Below are 24,356 nucleotides of genomic sequence, written 5' to 3'. Positions count from 1 at the left end.
GTCAGGAAGAGAAAGTTAATAGTATCTGCAAAGCCTTCAAACCACAGGAATTCAGAGACACTTCACATCAATTATTTAAATAACTACTAACCTATTACAGAGCAAAGGAAAATGAGAACAAACTGTTTAAGTCACTGACCAGATGTACAAACACTATTTCCTTCCTTTTCCTTACAACAACAAAAGGAAGATAGCAACCTAATGATTTTCCAAATTAAAGCCAATCAATCACCTGAAAGATATTTCTCTGTCCAAGAACTATTTGTAAATGTTTAGGCAATTGTTTTAGCTTTCAAAAAGCTTCTTACTTATTGAAAAAGTTCTTACTTCACATAACATGTATGTCACACAAGGGCACTTGTGCTCAGCATTAGTGGCCAATGTTTAAGGTTGACAGCAAAGTCAGAATACTTTTTACTTCTCTTAGAGGTAAGAGAGAAAAACTGAGAACTCTAAGAATACTGTCTAAAGTAGCATTAGAAAAGAACTTTCCTATACTATGCCTTCTCCACTTCTCAATGTTCATAAGACAAAAATCACTTTAATGATAAACAGTTTTGAAATATTAAAATTTTCAGTGCCTTCAGTTCAAAATTACTAAAAGGTAGCATAAAAACTTGTCTTTATATATGCTTTATATCTGTATAGTTGATAATATTAGGTAATTATTGCTAATTCTGCAGCTGTGATGATTACTGTGGTTGTCTTAAAAGAGTCATTATCATATATTTCATACATCTATATCAAATATCGTAACATTTGGGATTTGTCTCAAAATCATTCAGGAAGAGCGAGTAAACATGACTGACCATGAGCTGATAACTGTTGAAGCTGGAATATGGACACATGGGGGTTTCATTATACTCATCTCTCCACTACTGCATATGTCTGAAATTTTTCATAAAACTTAAAATAAGTGTTTACGAAATCCCACCTAAAGGACTCAATGTTGTACTCTAAAGGAGTTGAGTCAAACTGTAAAGCTGGTCATTTAGCTTTGGGACAGAAAATGAGAAATATTCATAGCAAAAGACAGAAGTGAAAGGCCAACGAAGGTGTTTTGCTGCAGTATGCAACCCTACCAGAAGTGCTGGGATAAAGAAATACAGATATAGAGTTTAAAAGAAATACAGCCACCAGTGGATAAAGGTTTCCACCAAATCCATGAACTAAGATGGATGTTATAATGGTACTTTTACAAATCTGGAAGAAATTAACCTAGATATTCTTACAATTAGAAGACAATATAATAAAGCAGTTATATATTTTCTGTAATCCATCCTGGATAAGTACTGCTTATTTATAATAATGAATTAAACTACTAGGGCATTGCAACTTATGTAGATCTATTTTTTATGAGCAGTTTTCCAAAATAAAATGCGCTCTTCTTTCCACCAGAAAGGACATCATTTAAGGAAAGAAGAAGAAGGAGGAAGAAGGAGGAGGAAGAAGAAGAAGGAGGAAGAAGGAGGAGGAAGAAGCAGGAGAAGAAGGAGAAGAAGAGGAAGGAAGGAAGAAGGAAAGTTAGAAGAGGATCGATCATATTACTGACTTGGAGAGAAGCAATTTGAAAGAATCCAAGAACCTCCCCCTCACAAGAATTAATGAGCAACATTCATTAATGTTAAAGGCTGATGAAAAGGCTGGAGACCTCCACCACAGAGAATGACTCCCTATCCCCCAAGTTCTTCTATAGACAAGTGCAAGGCTAAAATGTCAACCACTTCAGAAATGTGAAAGATTCTACAAATACACTTAATAGAATGATTTACAGTGTTTGGATAAGCCTAACAACGTCTCCTAAACTTAGAGTACTCCCAACAAATGGTATTTTCTTTCTTTCCTGCAAAGAAGCTTCTCTAATGAAGATAGTGGTATGTTACTGACCCTGCAAAAAAGATGTACCAGAGATAGGCAGAATCTCACTGAGAGGTGCTCAGACTTTTTATAGTAACAAAGAATGAATTCTAGATTTAGACGACTCCCAGATTCCCCGCAGTCTTAGAGTTTATTTTACAGTCATGGTTCCTATGTTTGTAATGGTATTAGACATTTTAAAAGATTAAATTCAAGGTGTTTTTTGCTTGTTTCCCCTTGAGTTATCTTCAACTCTCTTGTTCTTTCAATTTAAAGAATCAGATATAGACTCTGTTCAAATCAACATGGTAGGTTACAACCATGATATAAACAATAAGCTCAACTGCATAATAAAGATATTAAAGGTGAACCTTGGCCCGATTTGCTATTATTTGTTAAATAAATGCTGCCTTTTTGCTCTACAATCTCACTGCATGTGTACATAAAACAAACTGGCTCACTTCTAATATACACAGTAGTACTGAATAATACAGTGCACCCTCCCAGAATTCCAGAGACGTCACACTCACATAACAGGCTTTGGAAATAGAATACCGGGATTTGAATTCTGGTCCCACCACTCACCAGCAAACTGCTTAATGTCTCCATGTTTCAGTTTCCTCATTTGTGAAATGGGGATAATAATAATTCCTAGCTCATAGCATTGTAAGGAAATTTTATTGAATGAATGTGTGAAGCACTTATACTAATGAAGCTAAACTGTATTTACATACTGAAAACAACAGAAACTAGGCAAGAAAGCTTATTGACTTAGGCTCCAAAACGACTCTGTTATAAAAGCCTGAAATCTGAGCAATGTTTCAATATATGTGATACTACCTGTGGGTTTTTTTTTAAAAACCTATTGTTTATAGTACCTGATTTATTACACTTTTTATTTATTTACTACATTTATTACATCAGAGAAAAATAAAATACCTCCCTTGTGACATAACAAACCTGTAACAGATCAGGACTGAACTTGTGTTTATTATTTATAACTGTGCTATGTCATTTCATTGTAGTCATAGTTCTTGGGTAATTAATCAAATTGCTCAGGAAGTTATTCTGCCAAAGTTTCTCGGTAGGTCTAACTTTAAAACATTTAAAATGAAGTAAGAGATGGTGCTACTCTTGTTTTGCAGGTATTTAATTTCACCTGGAACTTGAAGACTCAGTCCTTTCCAAAAGAACACGCTAATTTCTTTGGTTGAATTTTCCACCATTTCCTATTGTGTATCCTTTAGTCATTGAATATGTATCGACAGATAGCAAACTTTAGCATGCCAATAAAAAACTTTCAGTTGCTTTATATTTCGCTAATAATAAAAACTGCCTTTCTTTAAACTTACTTTCAGTTTATAGTATTTGTGTACTGACTTTGTAAAGAAATACATATTCTGAATTTTCTGACTGCACATAAAAATCACCAAAATAGAATCATCAACAGTGGCTCTCAAGGAATTTAGATGAAATTAAGAGTGTTTTATAAACAGTTGCCAGGTGATTGCAACTGGTCTTCTGAAGTTCTTTGTTAAACTACTTAAATTAGAAGACCTAGAAATCTGATCTCATTCAGGACTGTGGAGAAATAGTGTTGATGTTCTTAATTTTGATATAATTAACAATACCATCTCTGGAATATGCTGCCTTGGTCGAATATATCTGTCAGACAAAGTAGCTTATGAACTGGCAGAGACCAAACTCAATAAGTCAACGACCTTCACACAAACGTGATTTCTGAAGAGTAAACAGAACATATAAACTTTGTAAATCATACACTTAAGAGACTTGTTTTTAGTCTATTTACTTTTGACAGGTGGACTGGAGAGTAAACTATAAATAAAATTTAAAGTATGATTCTTTTAAAAAACTGTATGTACCATAAACATGTCTATAGATGTTATCATCTTTGTATCATATATGTATTTCCAAACCTAGAAACAGGATAAAGCAAAGTACTAATTGGAGAAGGGAAAAGCTTAAAAAAATAAAAAAATAGTTGAGTCTTTTTGTAAGATCAGAAAGACTTTAAGCATTCCTGCAAATCTCAAATATAAATAAACTCCTCCTTCTTTGATGCTACCCAGTCACTGGCACTCCATATTAGATTCCACAGAATCCTCAGAAAGAAGACTGAATTTTAAAAAGCAAAAATGTTTACACCCCTATGTTCACAGCAGCACTATTTACAATAGCCAAGACAGGGAAACAACCTAAATGTTTCCAGTGACAGATGAATACATAAAGATGTGGTGCATGCATATATGTACACACACACACACACACACACACACACACACACAGGAATACTACTCAGCCATAACAAAGAATCAACTAATTCCATTTGTAGCAACATGGATGAACCTAGAAATTATCATACTAAATGAAGTCAGAAAGACAAATACCATATGGTATCACTTATATGTGGAATCTAAAATACAACACAAATGAACTTATCTATGAAACAGAAACAGACTCATAGATGTAGAGAACAGACTTGTGGTTGCCAAGGGGATGGGGGGTAAGGGAGGGAAGGATTGAGAGTTTGGGATTAGCAGATGCAAACTATTATATATAGAGAATGGACAAACAACAAGGTCCTACTGTTATAGCACTGGGAACTATATTCAATACCTCCCAATAAACCATAATAGAAACGAATATGAAAAAGAATATATATACATATATAACTGAATCATTCTTCTGTATACCAGAAACTAACACAGCATTGTAAATCAACTATACTTCAATAAAATAAATTTTAGAAATTAAAATTAAGAAAATATATAAATATAAAGCAAAAATAGTACCAATACAATGTTTAAAAAAAGAAGCCGATTTTATTCTCTGGAAAAGCCCAAAGACTTAAAATTTTTCTTATGAGTAAATGTAACCTTATGAGTGAATATGTAAGCCTACACATAGCTAAATTTGATCTTTAAGAGCTCCCCAAATCAGAACATTTCAAAGTGAATCACCAACCGTATACATTTACATATTATACATCACACACAGAAGAGGTCTAGCGGGTAATGAGCAAAAATATGAACAGCATTTATACTAAGTAAAAGAATTTTATAAATGGTATTATTTTCTTTAAAATACAAGTTTTTCAGTAATCCTATTCCTTTTCTACTCAGTTACACAATCAGAATAAAACAATAACAAACAAAACAATGAAACTTAGATTTTTAAAACTAAATACATAAAATAAATAGATTATAGCCAAGAAAGGGCAAATAAGACAAGCCAGATAAACACCTGCTTTTAGAAAACACTGGTCAAGTACACGGTGACATCAAAGAAAGGATAAACGTCATTCATCTTATTGTGGAAGATAAGTTACATTTCATTGATTGCTGAGTGGCAATCACACTAACCTACTTGATAATGCACAATTATGATTACCTTTCCCTCTAAGTAATTAACTTAAAAAAAATAGATGCTAGGACTAAAAAAAAGGATGGTCAAATTAGGAAAGTTATGCTTTACCTAAAATTAATACTATATGGTCACACACGTACTGACTATGTTTTCAAACAGATAAGAGTAGAAGTGGGTACTACTGTTCTTGTCTTTGTACTACCTGATGTACCTAATCCGGGGCAGCCCCCCTCTGTACTTCTGATTATCTTTGATGTATGTCTCAGGTAACTATAACTTACATAAGTTATTCAAGTCATCTGGGAAACAAGAAAGGGTTTTGCAATTTCAGAGTAGACTGCCCTTCCTTTTGTCCAACTGAGATGACCACTTGAAATATTCCAGGAAGACTTTAGCTGTATAGCTAGTGGTTCTACTTGAGAAATGAGATTTCAGAGATGACTCATGTGTTGGCATAATCCGAAAATAATAATAAGCTTACAACTGCACGCACTACAAAACAACCTAAGAGTGAACCCACCTCTACTTCAGAATAAAGATATTTAGGGAAAATGTCTTCCCAGTTTTTCATTCTTCTTGGCTGCCTGTCCTAAGTCCCCAAGGACTAAGGCAGACACTACTCTGGGAAATGAAAGAGCTGTCTGTTCCCTTCCTATGCCGGCTGGGAGTCTGACAGCACATCTCAGAGGCAAGACGTTGCAATTTTTCAGTAAACCTGTCTTTCTCTGGGAATGAAGAATTAAACAAGAAACATCCCTTAGTAAACCCTGCACCAAAGCATGAACTGAATGGCTGCTACTGAACCAACAACTCTACTACTGGGTAATAGAGAAAATCACCCGTGCAGGACAAAAAAGGGTCAATTTCAGAGCAAAAAGCAAGTATTATTCATGCTTGTCCAGATCATATATAATAGCAAAGCAAAATACTTTGACAAATAGAAAGGGCTGAGAGAAGGCAGATATGGACACAGAAACTGAAAAATAGTAATGACTTCAAAAAAAGTGGGCATGTTGAATTCTTCTATGTCTAGCACTTTGATTTGGAAGAAAACTCTTTGAATTATAACAAAAATACGGTTTCGTCCACATTAAAATATCTGACAATGAATTAAGATCCACACAACCTTCCCCAAATTACACAAAATGGACTTTAACTGGTCCGTATCGAGTCTCCCTGCAATCTCTGCTGTTGTCCACCACTATGCCTCCTTGGGTTTCTCCTTGCATGGCTTTCATGACAGTCAAACTTTTTTAAAAGGTTTTTTCCCCCATAACTGTGTTCCTTTTTCCATTTTAAGAATTCTCCTATCTCTAAATAGAGGCACTGTACTTCTGGGCTGTTCCCCATCTCTTAGTGAATTCATGTAACCTCATATCGCTCTTTTTCTTCAATTTAATGCCCACACTAATTTCTATTTTTAGCCCTCTCTTCTTTTGTGAGGGCTATTCCACACTGTCACTGGGGTTAGGGTTAGGTCAAAGATGACTCCCAGGTACCTATAATTTGCTCTTTTTAAAAAGAATTCCATTAGTTCCACTGCATGTCTTCCTATGTCGCGTAGACTAACATCCAGAAAATTAAAAGAAAGGCTGATGACAGTATACACAATGACAGTAGCAAAAAATGAATGCCGACACTGAGCGAACAAAAATCACAAGAGTAAAACCAAAAGCTTATTTGAAATATAAGCCAAAGAAAAAAAATATTAGGGATCTCTAAAGTCCAGTAAGAGAAATAATTATGTAAACTATATAACTGCACTGTCCAATGTAGTAACCATTAGCCACATGTAACTACATTTAAATTAATTAAATAAAATTTAAAATTCCATTCCTCAGTCACACACCACTTTGCAACTGCTCAGTAGCCACATATGGCTAGTGGCTACTTTACTGGACAGCACAGATAAAGAACATTTCAAGCACTGCAGAAAGTTCCACCGGACAAAGCTGCAGTGCTATTTCTACATTCATTGAGTATTCCCTCTACAACAGGCACAGTGCTAGGAACTGGGGTAGAGAAAGATGAGTAAGATAAGGCCTCTTTCTGCTCTGAAAGAGCACATAGTCTTATCTAGTGGACGAAACAAATAAAAAATGTTTACAAGTGCTAGAGTAGAGGGAATACCATTTATGAGAGAGTAAGTGATTAAGAGCCCCAGCTCTGAATTCCAGACCACGTAGCTGGAATTCTAACCCTTTTACCCAGGTTTTCTGTGGACTGGGCCTTGTTCGCCCTAACTCCAGTGAGAGTGTGTTATGATGGTACAACAACCAATGCTGAGACGCATCACTACCTAGCGATCCTGGGCTCATCAGAACCAGAGACGCTGAAACCCAAACAGGATTTGTGTTAGCTCTGTCCCTCTGGACTTGGTGCTTCACACTGCTGGCAACCCTTGAAGGAAAAAGCCATCCTGCCACTCTGGCTTTATTTCCTTGGTCCCTCCTAGGAAACTGCTTTGCCTCAACTGTCCCTTTGGTTTGGAGCTCCTAGGATGTGTAAGTGTCTGACCAAGTAATTAAGGCATTCCCAAGGAATTAACACTGGATTTGAGAACAAGTCTTCAGTGCACATGAAGCAAGAAGGGAGGGGAAAGGTGCTCCTAAGCAGAAAGGGCAGGCTATGCAAGGATGAAAGAGAGAAGCATAAATGTTAACTGAAAGATCTGTGGGCAAGCAGAGGGTTCACTACAACCCAAACCCAGGGCGCACAAGGGGGCAACAGCAGGAGATGAGGCTGGATCGAAGCCCAACTACTAAGAGCCTTAAGGCCACCACCTAAGGAGCTTGGCGTGGATTGGCCTGTAAGCCACAGCCAACCGTTATTAAGTAGAATTCTTAAATGATGAGATCTGTGTTTTCAAAAGCCAAACCTGGGAAAAGGGTGAAAGACAGCTAAATAGTAGTAGATAAAGGGGAACAATATCTGGATGGAGACCTGGTTGAAGCTAGTGGAGATAAAGAATAGGAAATTCATTTGAGAGACACTGGAGAAAACTGATTAGCTCTGACTGACAGGAGGCATCTGTACACTGGCATCCAATAAATGTTTCTTGCACAAATCAGTGAGGAAGACACCAATCACTTAGATGATACACAAGGACAGAACATGTTTTCTTCAAATATGTGTTTTTATGTATAATATATTCAAATATAGGCAATTAATTGTAACATAGGCTTTCTATTTAGTCACAAAGTAATGAGAGAGATTTCATAGCTTGAAAAATCACTCAGAATATTTGACAGCCACACTGCAAATCTACCACTTCAAGTATTTAAATCCTATTAATACTTTTTCAACTTCCATTACAAATTTCTAATTTCCTTTCTGAAATTTTGGCAATTTTAACATGTTAAGCAAACAGAAGTTAAAGTTGAAATACCAGAATCACTGTCATTAGCTTTAAGACGTAATGAAGAGGATATGACATTAAAAAGGTAAAGAACGGTCAAAAGTTAGAAATGCAAAAATATCCAAGAACACAAAAAGGCCCACCTAGCTAGTGGGCTTCAGGAAAATGACCAAATATCATTAGGTCTCCCTTTCCTCACCAATAAAATGCAGCTAACACCAGCACCTACCTACCTGATAAGCTTGGTGTGAAAGTTTTTTTGGAGGACTATCTCTGTCTCAAGTAATTAGCTTGGTACAGTGCCACAAATATTTATGAAGAACCTACCATACAAAAAGCATCATACTTATTGGCTACAGTGGCCAATGAAAGTGATATACCTACCCTCATAGAATCTATAACAACTAAAACAAATCTAAAAATAAACAAATGAATTACCAAGTGTGACAAGTGCTACAGAGGAAGCCTATGGGGTCCTGAGTAAGAAACGGAGGAAGTGAGGGAATTCAACTTTAGGTGTGGGCAGGAAAAGTACCTCTGAGGACAGTCAAGCTAAGAAGGCATTACTCATACATGGAAAATACAGAAGCACACTCATAAGGATTTCAGGCAAAAGGACTGATATGTGCAAAGGCTCAGCCCAGGTGTGGGAAAGAGCCTGTGGGCTGTTTGAGGAATTGAGAGGACCCAGTACAACTGAAGCACAGGAAGCCAGAGAGAAGATCACAGAGACAGGCCAGAGCCAGGTGATGCAGGACTCTGAAGGGCCACTGTAAGAATCTATGACTTTATTCCATGGGAATTTAGTCTTCAATGGAAAGCTGCTGAAGTTTTCTGGGGTTTTTTCAAAGGGAAAGACGATCCAATTTATGTCTCATAAAAATTACTCAAGCTGTTTTGGTAAAGTGTATTACAGAGGAACGTGAACAGAGGTAAAATAATCAGTTCCGTTAGTCTTTAACGCCATAATCCAGGAGAGAGTGATGATACTTGCAATACGGTGGTAGCATGGAGATGAAGAGGAGCTGATGGAGTCCAGATACAGTTTGAAATGGATTGAATGTGGGGGATGAGGGGGAGGGAGAAATCAAAGATGACTCCTAGATGTCTGACTTAAGCAACTGCTTGGCTGATGGTCCACAGTAAGTAACACAGTTAAGAATGTAATTAATTTTAGCTATTCATGGCTACTATTAGGATAGAAGAGAGACCAAAAAAACCCTGGTGATCCTACAGCCAAAACAGAGGGATGGAGGGAGGGAGGGAGGGAGGGGAAACTAAAGCACAAACAGAAAGGGCAGTTAGGTCAAGCGATGAGGGAAGAGCAACATCCGACCAAATTTCCCACTGAAAACAACTATGAAAGTGACAAAATACCAGCTAAACAAACTGAGCTATCTAAAGGCATAGAGAGAACAACCAAGAGAGCCAGGACGTCGGGAGCCTAGAGAAGGGAGACACATCGAAGCTCCCTGTTTTCCCCCTGAGGTATGTGCCAAATACCAGCACAGGGCATACAGGCCAAGCAGAAAGCAGCATCTCAGAGCTTATACCAGTCCCACTGGGCTGGGAAGACAAAATTGGAATGCTGTACTACACCATGGTAGCCAGGAGCTGAGGATCCCAGATGAAAAGGAACGGCAAAGAAGGAGCCCATCATCTGCTCCATTTCTGCCCTCCAGGAATGTGCTGAATCATAAACAACATGGATTGAAATGCAGGAAGACTCCTCAAAAAGATGTGGCAAAGAGGCTAAAAAGCTAAGGAGAGCTTTCATCAGCCTCACAATACTTAAAATTCAGGGCTTGCCAAGGAAGGGGCAACTTGGTAAATACTTCAAACTTTTAAATGAGACCTCAGAAGAGCTATGTGCAAGAAGCTACTTGCATTTCCTGACTACCCTGAATTCAGACTTCTGCCTTATCAATCACTGATAAATCAAAGTGATCAATGTTTTCCTAACAGCCTGCCAGAGAATATTAATAATATTTTTCTGGGACTTCCCTGGCGGTCCAGTGGTTAAGACTCCACACTTCCACTGCAGGGGGCACAAGCTCAATCCCTGCACAGGGAACTAAGATCCTGTATGCGGCATGCCCAAAAAAATAAAATAAAATAAATTTTTTTTTAAGAATATCTTTCTATCTGAAGAAAGATAACATCATTCAGATCCTCTATAATTTTTCATCACAATGTTAATAAAACATTACCAGGCACACTGGGGAAAAGGATCAAATGCCATACAACAGAAACAGGCTCATGGATGATGTAGGTATTAGAGTTATCAGGCAGAAACATCACAACAATGTTTACATACTCAAGAAAACAGGTAAGACATTGTGAGAACTTGAATCTGTATAAGTTTTAGGACTGAAAATACAAAAACTGAGATTAAGAACTCAATAACTGGATATAACTGGATGTTGGACAGAGAAGATACAATAAGTGAACTTGAAGAGTTCAGCAAAAATATCCAAACAGATACACAGAGGGGGGAAAAAGAATGAAAACTGTGAAATGACTTAATATACATGCATTTGTAGTCCCAGAAAGAAAGGAAAGAACTGGATAGTAACAATATTTAAAGAATCCCAATTTATGGAGAGGGTGTAGAAAAAAGGGAATCCTCCTACACTGTTGATGGGAATGTAAGTTGGTGCAGCCACTGTGGAAAATAGTATGGTGGTTCCTCAAAAAACTAAAAACAGAATTACCATATGAACCAGCAATCGCACTCTTGGGCATGTGTCCAGACAAAACTCTAATTCAAAAAGATATATGTATCCCTATGTTCATAGCAGCACTATTCACAACAGCCAAGACACGGAAACACCCTAAATGTCCATCAACAGATGGATGGATAAAGAAGATGTGGTACATATGTACAATGGAATACCACTCAGCCATAAAAAAAAGAATGAAATAATGCCATTTGCAGCAACATGGATGTAACTAGAGATGATCATACTAAGTGATGGCAGAAAAAGACAAATACCATACAACATCATTTATATGTAGAATCTAAAATATGACACAAATGAATCTATTGATATCTATGAAACAGAAACAGAATCACGGACATAGAGAGTAGACTGGTGGTTGCCAAGGGGGAGGGGAATGGCAGAGGGTTGGATTGGGAGTTTAGGATTAGCAGATGCAAGCTGGTATATACAGAATGGATAAACAAGGTCCTACTGTATCACACAGGGAACTATATTCAATATCCTGTGATAAACCACAATGGAAAAGAATATGAAAAAGAATATATATATACCTGAATCACTTTGCTGTTCAGCAGTAATTAACACAACAGTGTGATTCAACTATACTTCAATAAAAAATAAATTAAAAAAAAAAAAACAATCCCAGCTTAGAAAATTCCCAAAATGACAAAGATAGCAAGCCACAGACTCCAGACGCTCTGCAAACTCCATGCAGAGCGAATACAAGAAAAGCCGTGCACAAGCACACAGCAGTAAAACTGCTAAAACCCAAAGACCAAGATAAAATCTTAAAAACTGCCAAAACACATTAAGTTCAACAGAAGTTCAACAGAAAAACATATTAACTTCAAAGTAAGACCAAAAGTTGACTTAACAGAAACAGTGGGAGCCAGAAGTTATAAAATAGCCTGAAGGTGCTAAAAGAAGAGACCCTTTGAAGATGAAGGTAAGTAAATACATTTCCAGGCAAACAAAACCAGAATTATTACTAGAAGACCTGCACTAAAAGTAATACTCAGGAGAGTTCCTTAGATAAAAGGAAAATTACCCAGATGCAAATGCAGTAAGACAGGAAGAAATGAAGACTTCCAAAAAGGGTAAAGGCGAGGACAAACTGAAATGCGTAATGGCTACTTTAACAACAACATCATTATTACTAGCACTAATATTACCATTATTATTATTATCTCGAAAACAACAATAATGATGTCTTTGGGGGGTTAAATAAAGCAAGTGTGGAAGAGAGGTAAATGGGATTAAAGTACTGTAAGGCCTTTCCATTTTCCTAGAAGTAGCAAAGGAAATAATTTATGACAGACTCAAAGAAGTCAAAGATGTGTCCTGCAATCTCTACATTACCTAACAAAGAGATAATAAAAGAATTTATAACAAACAAGCTAAGAGGGGAGATATGAAATAAAATCAATATTCGATTAATCCAAAAGAAAGCAAAAAATGGGGGGACGGGGGAGTTATAAAGGACCGATGGTACCACTAGAAAATAAACAATAAAATGGTCAATTTAAACCCAGATAATGTAGGATAGAAATTTCGTTAAGTGTAAAACAGCCCAGACTACCAAACTTAATAAAAAAACAGAACCCAACTATATGATGCTTAAAGAGATTCATCTTAAGCTATAAGGACAAAGAAAGGTTTTAAGGAAATAGATGGAAAGAGAAATTTTTTTAAAAAAGAGGTACTATATGATATCCAAAAAAAGAGACTTGAGGCAAAAAGCATTACTAGAGACGATGATGAAAGGATCGCTCCAATAAGAAGATATAACAACTGTAGATTTATTTGCAACCAAGAACTCAGCCTCAAAATATATAAGGCAAAATTTGAGAGAACTAAAAAGACATATAGATGAATTCTCACACATTTGGAGATTTTAACACATTTCTCTCAAATAAAGTGATGAAAGAGACAAAAAAGTTGGCAGTGACACAGTGGATTTGAACATGATTAATAAACTTGACATGATGTTAAGCACACCACACTCAATTTTCTAAAACTACCATAAAGCAAGTGTCAACAAATTACTCACGATTGAAATCACAGAAAGAATGATCCTGGACCACAGGAGTATTAAACTAGATATCAACAACAAAAATATAGCTAGAAAATCCCCAAATGCTTAGACACTATGCAATACACTTCTAAACAACGCATGGATCAAAGAAGAAACCAGAATGAAAAATTTAAAACACTTCTGATTGAGTAATAAAAATATGATATATCAGACTTGTAAGATTCAGCTAAAATGCTTTTATAGGGAAATTTCATAGACTTAAATGTATACATTAAGAAAAGAAGACTGATCACTACTGATTTGATTATCTATCCCCAGCAACTTGAAAAAGAACAGCAAATTAAATTTTTTTAAATAGAAGGAAAGAAATAAAGGTAAAAGCAGAATTTAATAGAAAATAAAGAAGGTTTTAAATCTGAAAATTGGCTCTTTGAAAATCGATGGTGATCAGGAGGAAGCACAAATTACCAATAATCAGATTTTAAAAGCACGTATCATTACAGATACTACAAACATCAAAAAGATAATAAAAGGATACTGTAAAACATTTTAAGCCACATTGGAAAATTTAGGTAAAATACATAAACGCCTTGAAAAGCAAAACTTGTCAAAATTGACAAGTAATAGAAAACAGGAATAGTCCTACATGAACTGAAGAAACAGAATCAATAATCCCCACAAGAAAACTCCAAATGGTTTCACCAGTGAATTCTTCCAAACATTTATGGATGCAATAAAATCAATTCTCGCAAACTCAGCGAATAAAAAACATTTCCCAGGTCATTTTATGAAGTCAGCATAACCTTGATACCTAAACGTGTCAAAGACTTTACAAGACATTAAAAATTACTAGTCAATCTTTTTCACGAACAAAAATGCAAACAATGTAAATGAAATATATTCTAGCATATTAAGAAGATATTGCATAAAGAAAAAGTTAAGTTTATCAGAAATTTAAGGATGCTTTAAAATTAGTAAATGTGTATCCCTCCCCCATCCCCTCAATTTTTAACGCATATTTAAACATACAGCAATACCTACCTTTCTAAGAATTTTATCCTAGGAAAATAATCAGACAAGGCACAGAGATATACTCTAAGACAGGCATTACAACATTGTTTATTATGGCTTTTAAACGCTATATGAACATGGAATAGCCAAGCAATTTAGGTACATCTGTCAGAATCAGTTCAAAATTATAATATGGTTCTGTACTTACTTGTATGCATAGTTGTTAATAATATGTGACTAAATGAAAAAAGCAGGATACAAAAGCAGGAGTATTTCTAAGGCAAAAACACTAATTTTATATGAAAGTAAAGAAAATTAAACATATATCATGAGAGAACATTTTGTCTGGACATAATGAATTGCCATCTTAATTTATGTTCATAAACAAAAGATATGACACCTAACTTAAGACAATTTTCTTCAGCAGAAAGAACATTTTCTTCTCAAAATCTCGTCATAGAAAATTGCCCACGTATATATTTTATTTAGACCATAAAAAAATGCTACTAGATCTGAATCAATCAACAAAGAATCTGCATCACACATAAGCAGATATACTAGTATGGAGACAAAAACAAAATACTCTGAAAGCACTAATCAATCTATGTGTTATATACATAAAGCAATCAGTCTTTGCACTCAAAGTGGTAAGTTTATAAGAAAAAATTCTATTGTATAACATATATACAAGAAGATTCAAAGTTTCAACAAGTTTAAAGAAAACTCCCTTTAATTTTAGCAATTAATAAGAAAATCCACCTGCATTAAAATCATTCCAACCCAGACGTTACAGAGTATTTTGCAAAGATTCCTGGAGCAAGGTGTTGGGAAGGAATCTGAGGTATCTGCTTAGGAGGGGGGGGCCTGAGGCCAGGAGACCCGAATTCTACCCTAGCTCTGCATTTTCCTACCTGTGTGATTCCAAAGAAGTCCCTTACCCTCTCTGAACCTAGGTTGTGAGAAAGTAAAACTAGCTCTGTTGATAATCACAGTGTGATGTCTCTAAAAGACTGAGATAGACAAGGCCAACAAAAGGTCAACAGGTAATAAACTCTCCCAGGACCACACTACAGCTCCAAAATGATAACCAACACTCTCCTCCAGCCCCCTTCCTTTCTCCTGCCTCCTAAACAAAGACAGCTGGAAGACCCAGTTACCAGCCCACTCCCACCCTGTGCGCGCAGCATTCTATCCAGAGCTAGTCTCCACTTCCCCTGCTTTCCCAGCAGAATCAATGAGGAACTTTCCAAACCCCAGCAAGAACCTCTCTGATACCCTCTCATGAGACTGCGTGGCTGCCCGGACACAGGTTCCTCCTTGCTGCAGCAAGTCAATAAACCTACAGATGTATTCCTGGTGCTCTCCACCTGGTGGGCAACAGCAGCTTCTTTTCCTATATTCCAACCTATTTATCCAGGGTCACTGAGAGGACTAAACTAAATATTATCCTGTAAATTGCCAAGCATCTCCCTGGGAAACAGCCAGTGTACAACAAACATTAGTACCTCTCCCCTATGAGCTCAAAATAAAGCTACATGTAATTTTATTTTTTAAATTGTCTGCCTAGTTCATCCCTGCCAGAATCTACATCTCTGCAAAACACAGCTAACAGCCAGAAAATAAACCCCTCGAGTAAACAGAACTCTAAGCAACCAAAACAGACCTGAACAAGTCCATGAAATAAAGATTATGCACTTTACCATAAGAACTCCTGAAAAATCCCACTTGGACACCATTTGTTCATTTTTTAACACACTTTATCCTAATAAACTTTGAAAATCTAGTTTCCATACTGACAGCAAATTAGAATCAGCAACTGTAAGGAATTAGGAAAAGGTAGACATACTGACCACAGAAAAATGGAATTGCTTAACAAGGAAGGAGACGGGAAAACTATAAATATCAAACGGAACTTAAAATACTGAGAAATCTGAAGTCAGCTTACGCACAACTTCTAAAATGTTTTGGCTGAACTCCCCAACTATAAAATACTTCAGCATATACTGCCATTATATACAATATATTCATTTCTAAACCATATATTTTACATATATTATAAAACATACTAAAACAGAATTAAAAGATTAAAATCTTGTTTTAATTTTTATTATTAACTATCTTAAACATTTGTTTTAATCTTGCAATCATTAAAAATACTACTATTGTTAACATATTAAGTAAGAGCACTGTTATTGAACATGCCTCTTTACTTTTTAAAATCTTGGTTTCCCCTTTTGTAACGTTCAATGTATTCTGAAACTTGGTTTTAAGAGAAGTCATAAGGCATAATTGAAAAACCTAGCTTACAAAGATGCACAGATCCAGACAGAAGAATATGTCACTTACTGGTTCACAAAATCATGTCACTTTTCTATTTATTCTATCACCAAATATGCACAAATTTTTGTTAAAAGTCAGTTACTTGATGTCAATGCTATTACAATTTTATTTTACCTGATGTCAGTCAGATATTTTTGCAAACTAGCGTTTTATGTTTCTGATAAATGGGTCCAAAGCCCACTGAAATTCTCTGTGAGGAAGATTTTTCAACAGACTGGAAAAATCTAGACATGTTTTCAAAATGTTCTCTCTATAACATTTCTTCTGAAAAGCAGCTGTTTTCTTTTTTTTCACTTAGTGGTTAACAATGCCAATTTTGCCTTAAAGAGGCAACATATTGTTTGTTTTCTCAAAAATACCTGCTAGGTAGCATACTACTGATAGCTTCTTGTCATCATGGAAAAGATCAGCAACTAAAATATTCATCTTTTGTAAAATAAGAATGTGTAATTCAGCTTTGAGTTCTACAACTCTTTTAAGTACTTTGACAGTGAACCTCTGGCTCCCCATTTCCATACAAAGTATCATAGATTCTCTGAAAAACTATTTTTTAAAGCAACCACATAATATACTATAACAGAAAAACTGCAAAAACTTTGAGAAACTCATGGTGCTGCTGTTGGTCTCTACATTACAAAATTCCCACACCTTCCTCCAGTAAACCACGCTCATCAGAATATGGACCTAGAAAAGCCTGGAGGGTTTTTCAGAGCCACTTGCTCAATTCCTCCCTCTTTTTGGAGCACAAAATAAATACCTAGAAGTTCTAATATTTTTATTTTCACAACTGACCTGCCTCATCTCACTTTGTAAATTACTAGTAGTGAAGGGGCATAAAGCTTCACAATGTATATTAGATGCTGAGGCTATGACAGCTGCAGTTTACAGAATAATGATACTATGTTACACAGGGAGGTAGTCAATGAACTTCACTGAAAGGAATAATTATTATTCAAATGATGGCTCTAAGTCACCAAAAGTAAGTTTAATTATGCACAGCATATTACACATAAGCAAACAGGACAGTAATCCAAAATAGATTGGGATATCCCCCAAAACAACCTTCATGTATTCAAAACACTTACTGGTTCAGAATAATTTATTACCCAGGGTTTCCAGTTACCATGAGTTCTAGTCACTTTCAATTCCCTCCCCACCAAGAATGAGAGGAAGTCTTAAAGAGCATATTTAAGAAGTATATACTTCAGTCTTCTAAATCATATTTACTGTTCCATGTTATGAAAACGAGTAGAGCCATCAGTACTTTATCCACTAATTTAAAATAACTTCAAGCGTTACACTAAAAATATATTTTTCATATTCAAAGTAGTAATAGAAGCAGATATCACAGACTTCATATTCAGCACCATTATTATAAGTAGTAGCAGTACGGGACACTGTTTACCTTTCCCATAAGTAACAGAGCGAGTAATGCTTTAGGAGTCAAGAAAATCACTCAACAGTTTTTAAATGCCTACTCTGTTTTAGAAGTTATGGGAGCCATAATAAATATGACACATATTCATGTAAATCTGACATCATATGAGAATTTGAAACACACCGGAAAGACAGTGGTTCACAGGGAGGAAAGAACACTGTGGACTAGAATGGGCTAAAAACCGTGACCACAGGAGAGCGATGTAAGCTGGAGTAGGATTCAGAGCTAGAAAGGACAAGGCATTCAAAACGAATGGAAATAATGTGTCACTTGTTTTCTCAATTAAAATATCTAACTCAGAACAGCAAATTTAAGACACATTCAAGGAAAAAAATTTAGAGAAACATTCCATAAGAGATATATTAATTTAATAAGCTGTTCATCAAGTCACCTACGTGTATGTGTATAAGTATATATATACACAAATGGTACTTATCTACCCTTTAGTTTCATAAAACCTCCCAACTTATACTTGGAATAAGAGCCCCAGCAAGAGAAAGAAAAATTAAAAAGAGCTGTAAGTAAAGAGAAAAATCTAGGGCATTAGATCTTAATACACTCTTTCTTTAAAGTCAAAATTTTTCTATTCTCTAGACCTTTTGCGAGCATGACATTTTCCTCTGGTACACTCTATATCTGTCATTTTACTTTAACTTGGAAAAGTGATAAAACTTCACTTTGAAAAGAAATTCATTTTAATAATATCCTGTCCACTAGAGGGCTCCAATATTTTTTCCACAAATGGAAGAGATACAGCATTCCAATAAAAATACTCATTAAGCACTGAAAAAAACTCAAATTATCATTAGCTCACTTAACCCCAGACTAAAAAATGGTTACATCTGCTACAATTTTACATTAATAGTTTTAAAAGATACAAGGTTTTTATTTTATCATCTAAAATGTTTCAAATAACCAAAATTGCTTTGCCATTATTCTCACACAAATTGTCAATGTCTCCCTTAGGTAGAGTTTTCAATTTTACAGAATTCATAAAGTATAATTTCAATCCAAAAGTCTAAATAGTAGTTCAAATGTTTTGTATAACAACTTTATAAACACAATAATTTATTTCTTGATAATTTTCCAAATCTAGAAAACAAAATTACCAGCTTATCTACCCAGCCTCAGACTTTATTACTAACAGAAAGAGTAAACACTCTCTTTCAGAAAACCTAAGTCATTAACATAATTCATGCTACAATTATAAACAATGCATATTGCCCCATCAGGAACCATGATTTGGGCTGAGGGAAAAAAATGAATCATTTAAATACAATATATTATAATGATATTCTGTTCAGATATTTCCAGATTTTTCTCACAAATAAGTTATTACACTGGAATGCTAGTAAATCTTGTAGTTCAAACTCACTCTCAGTAAAGGAAAAGCCAACATTTTAAGTAAATACATTTATATTATTTATAGGACATCTTTACAGAATGTTAATTGAAAAAGCATCAACTGCAAATTATTTTTTTGTAAAGAATATAGCAAATCCATTCACTAGGGGTACCACTCCCACCCACCCCCAAAAGACTTACTTGCTAAATTTGGTTTATGAGAAAAAGAGAAGGGGTAACCAAAAAAATTTACTGAATGTTTAAAAATAGATTTCAAATATCAGTTATATTTACGAAATTTAAAAAGTGAGGCTAAAAAATCGATTTTAAAGCGAGTCACAATAATTGCCATAAGAAGACCTTACCAAAACCATCAACTGATTTAGCAATTATTATAGCTCGAGAATGAACTATCTCCAATGAAAACGCGACAGAGCTTATAACTTCAATGCCCCACCTCCTCTCCCAAACAGGATTTTCCTGCACGACTTGACAAGCACCATTAAGGTGTGAAAAAGTGTAACATTTGTTTCTAAATAGCACACACTAACTGTCACCACTGAAAAACATGAAATTTTTACTGCATCTAGCAAAAATGTATGTATCCATACTTGCAAGAGGATATATCCTGATCAATTTACACTTACACTTCAAGGGAAACGTCAGATCGTGGAAAGAGGTGGGGGTGGGAAGGCTGCTGCTTTTCAAGAGTGGTAAAATTTTTCTCACTTTAAGCCATGAATGTAAATGCAGATTGTCAATTATTGATAATGAAAAGTTTAACAAATATGAAGCATTTAATCACAACTTCTAACCAGTATTTATCATGTTCTATTTCAAAAAGTTGAGAATTCTAGGTACATATCTAATGAAGGCACTTCTTAAGCAAAAATGCAATGTAAGTAATAGCAAATGAAGGTTTTAAATGGTTTTAATGCCGGAAAAAACCCTCAAGACCTCCAACAAGTTGGACAGCTAGAAAATGAGACATAAGAAATATTTCAATCTAATCTGAGCTGTACCTTAGACACACTCTGAAATAGCATCACCAGGGCATTATATGTTTATTACATAATACTGCTTTGCCCTTGCATATCACCTTTAATCAAGGGATCTCAAAGCACCACAGAATCATCAAGGCCTTAAAATACAGTCTAAAACAGAAATAGTTATATTTTATAACTGCAGCTACTAATAAAACCTTGCCACTATTTCCCAGTCCCCGATCCCAACACTAGCTTCTCTGACTCGGAAACAGTATTCCACAAATCATCTCAATCTGTGACTGTCGCTACGCACATTCCAGCTTTTCTTCACCACTGGGCCTAAATAAAGTTGTGGCACTGTTTTAATGACACAAATCTATTTCACGACAACTTCTATGACAGATAAGTAGCACACAGGGTGATCATATCTCACATTGTGCGTGATGATATAAGATGGAGGCTTTAGAGAGAGAGTGGATCTTTGCTGGAGGTGATGAGCCCACAGAGCAAGCATCCAACAGCAGAAAGAGCATTTTCCAGCTCCGACCAGAAACCTCTCCAGGCAACTTCACGAGTAGGGTGGAGGAAATCAAGTCCAGCTATCCTTAAGCGGGCAGGAGACCATTCTCCGGCGGGCACGCCAGGAGGGAAGGGAAAACTAAAAGGACAATGCTCGAGTTTTAAGACTCAGGAAGGAGACTGTAAGGTTGCTCTGTGGCCACCCAAGAGACAGAACACTGTGGTTCCTTTGCGTTTAAATAGCACACTAACAGGGAAATCTAACACAAGCAAAATGTCTTTAAACCAAGGTCAAAATATGCCATTTAGAGGCATTTAATTTTTTTTATTTTACAGCCTGTAAATGAGGTTCACTCTTATTGAAACAGCTGACATTTAAAAATTTAATCATCAGCAAAGTGCAACTTTGTTTTTTCGCTGAAATAATACAAACCCTCAAATGTTAACTTCACGGAAGTGAGCATAACTATGTTAACTTCAATTCTTTCATAGACAAGATTATTCATCTTCCTGTTAATTGCATTACGTTTGTCCCGAGGACGACAAAGTGTAATTTCACACTCACACAAACCCACCTCCCAGCACTGTAAACCTACACGGGTCCTGTTAGTCAACAGTCTCATAACCTTAACCTTTATGAGCAAAAAGAAAAGCGTCAATAAACAAGAGTACTTTGTGTTTCAAGTTTCTTAACATTCCAGGATCAAGGGTCAATCAATAACATGTTTTATTAGCTTTTGAAAGTCCAATGATGTAATACTACTAAATATTTGGTACTAAAAGTCCTGGAATATTCATTAAAAGTACCAAAATCCAGTCAGCCTAGATTTGTGAAGATTCCAAAGCGGCTTAATATTTCTGTTGCCATACTTGTTCACCCAGACGTTTCAAAAGCTCACAGCAAATTCTGGTCGAGTTTCTCTCCAAGAGATAATACGTCCCAGTTCTTGGAAACATAAAGCTTGCACCTACTGCATTAACGATCAGTGCCACAGAGCAAGATCCCCGTTTTCCTGTCCACCTCTGTATCTAGCAGGGGCACCCGTCCTCAGCTCTGCCCACTGCCACTGACGTTTTCAGAAGCTTTAAGACACAAGTGTTCAGAGGCTTCCAGCAAAGAGGAAGAGATTTTTCTCCACGTCAGGCTACCTTGCTACAGGTTCCCAACTTCTCCATTGTCTTTAATCACTTAGAAAAACACAACCAAATGAGAAAATCCGTATTAAAAGCAGTACTTTCTACAACAGGGACACCAGACCCTCCAACTTCTCCAGCAACCCCAAGGACCGTGGCTTTTCAACCGTCCCCCGGCACACCTTCACCCGCCGCCTGCATCTTTTCTGATCAAATAAGACTGGTAACCACAATTAAATCAGAGAGTGTCGTAACTCTCATCCTTCACTTACCATATCCGCCGGGACATTACTGGACATCTTGCCGTTTGATGTATACCCAGATGTTTACGCCAAAAACAAAAATCAAAAGAAAATTAAAAAAAAGATAACACACACACACAAAGAAGACAAGTCTTTGAGCTACAGCAATCAACCTTCACGATCTTGATTGGCTCGGGATGCGCTTTCCCCAGAAACGAAGTTCTTTCGGAGCCAGAGCGCCGGCCTGGCCGGGGTTCCGGGGTTCCGAGGTTCCGAACGAAGAGGAACAATCGCCGGGAGCGGCGTGGCCGGAGCAGGAGGGAACTCCCGGGGTGGCAGCCCCGTCGCCGTCGCCGTCGTCAGCAGCAGCAGCAGCCGCCCCAGGACCGGCCGCGCCAGGTGGCCCGAGCCGAGTGACACACGGACATGGAGCGGGGTGGGAGGGGGTTAAATCGCCTTCCTCCTCTCCCGGCCCGGCAGTGATTCACGCTTGCTCGCGAGTCGAGTCCTCATTAAGCAGGAGGAGGGTGCCCCGGCGCCGCGCTCCACAGATAACTCTGCGGCCACACATGGACGCGTGCCCCGGCGGACGGCGCGGGGAGGCGGCTCACCTCGCGCGGCCGGGGCTGCGAGCCGGGCCGCGGAACCCCGCGCTCAAGGGCATTTAACTCGTTGGCGGCCGGAGCGCGAGCCCGAGCCCGAGGGGCCGGGGCGGCGAGCGCGGGGCGGGGCGCTCGGCCCGGCAGGAGACCCCACGGCCCGTCGGGGCTCAGGCCGCGGGCGCCTCCGGACAGCCGCGGGGCTCGGGGCGCATCGTCCCTGGCTTCCTGGCGCTCCTCTCCCGCCTCCGCGCCTCCCCCGTCCCCGCCTTCCCCTCCCCTCCCCGGCCTCGCGAGCTCCCCGCGACGCCGCCTGCGGCTGGGCCCCGGAAGAGGCCGGGCCCTTCCCCTCCTCAGCCCGAGAGCCGCTTCCTCCCAGAGCCCTGTCTCTCCTCCTCCTCCACGTTTCAGTCCCCGACGCCGCAGCCGCCTCCTGTCATCGCTCCTCAAACCAACATGGCGGCGGCGGCGACTACCCGAGCGCGAGTCGGGGACTCGGGGAGAGCACAGCTCCCCCCCGCCGCAGCCCCCGCCCTCCTTCTCCCCCTCCCCCTCCGCGAACACCAAGTGCGTCACTACGAAGACCACCCTCGAGCATCACGGGAAGTGTAGTCTACGCCCCGCGGCCCGGCGGGCGTGGGGGGGCGGGGAGCGGCCACCTAACGAGTCGTCGCCCGACTCCGAAGCCTCTTAGCAACAGTTGCTAGGAGAGGAAAGCTCGCTTTATCCAAGCTGCTGCTCAAGAGTTGGGAGATAGCTGCTACCAGGAGTGCTGGGATCGTGCGAATTATTGGGGGAAAATAATTCTGCACAGAGAAATTCCCTCATGCACAACATACACGCAAAGTTAAGACATGGTTTACCTCCAAGCAGAATCATTCGTCTTAATGACAGCACGCTCTCCACATCCTGCACTCTCAAAGCGTTTTGTACAGTGATTTCACCCAGGTCTCTCCCCAGTAATACATTTGGAAGATCAGAAGCAATCATTGATTTCCAATAAGGTCATAGAAGTTCAACAAGAGTAAGGATATCATTAAGCAGGGAGAATGTTTGAACATGGGTTTCTTGAAGACCCAGGGCCATAAAGCTACAATCTAGTTAATTGAAATTACCAAAAACCGCATTAGATACAATAGTGTATGAACCAAAGACTGTATTAGATACAATAGTCTATGATGCTAAATTTCTATCAGAAAATAGCTAGTACAAACTACAAGTCTGTGAGGATTCACCAGTGTACGCGGCTAGCCCTGAAATTCTGTTTAACTCAAGATGTAATTGAAAACTTACACACCTGCAGTGCTTAGCAGTGAGAGACTTAGATGAAGAATACATCTACCCCAGATTTAGGAACAAAATGCGGAGGCCACGAATGTCTAT

General features: G+C 37.8%; 1 protein-coding gene across 1 annotated transcript in view; it reads right to left on the bottom strand.

Moving 5' to 3' along the window:
- UBL3 (ubiquitin like 3) overlaps positions 1–23,489 on the bottom strand; it is a 64,376-nt gene extending 40,887 nt beyond the window's left edge. Inside the window, exon 1 of the mRNA XM_057707260.1 lies at positions 22,405–23,489. Coding sequence (XP_057563243.1) covers positions 22,405–22,431 — 27 coding nt within the window. The 5' untranslated portion in view covers positions 22,432–23,489. The remainder of the gene's footprint in view (positions 1–22,404) is intronic.
- Positions 23,490–24,356: the final 867 nt, after the last annotated feature.

This window comes from Hippopotamus amphibius, chromosome 14 (genome assembly GCF_030028045.1).
Source record: "Hippopotamus amphibius kiboko isolate mHipAmp2 chromosome 14, mHipAmp2.hap2, whole genome shotgun sequence".
NCBI lineage: Eukaryota > Metazoa > Chordata > Mammalia > Artiodactyla > Hippopotamidae > Hippopotamus > Hippopotamus amphibius.
The sequence above is the reverse complement of the archived record's forward strand: the minus strand, read 5'-3'. Positions and strand labels throughout refer to the sequence as shown.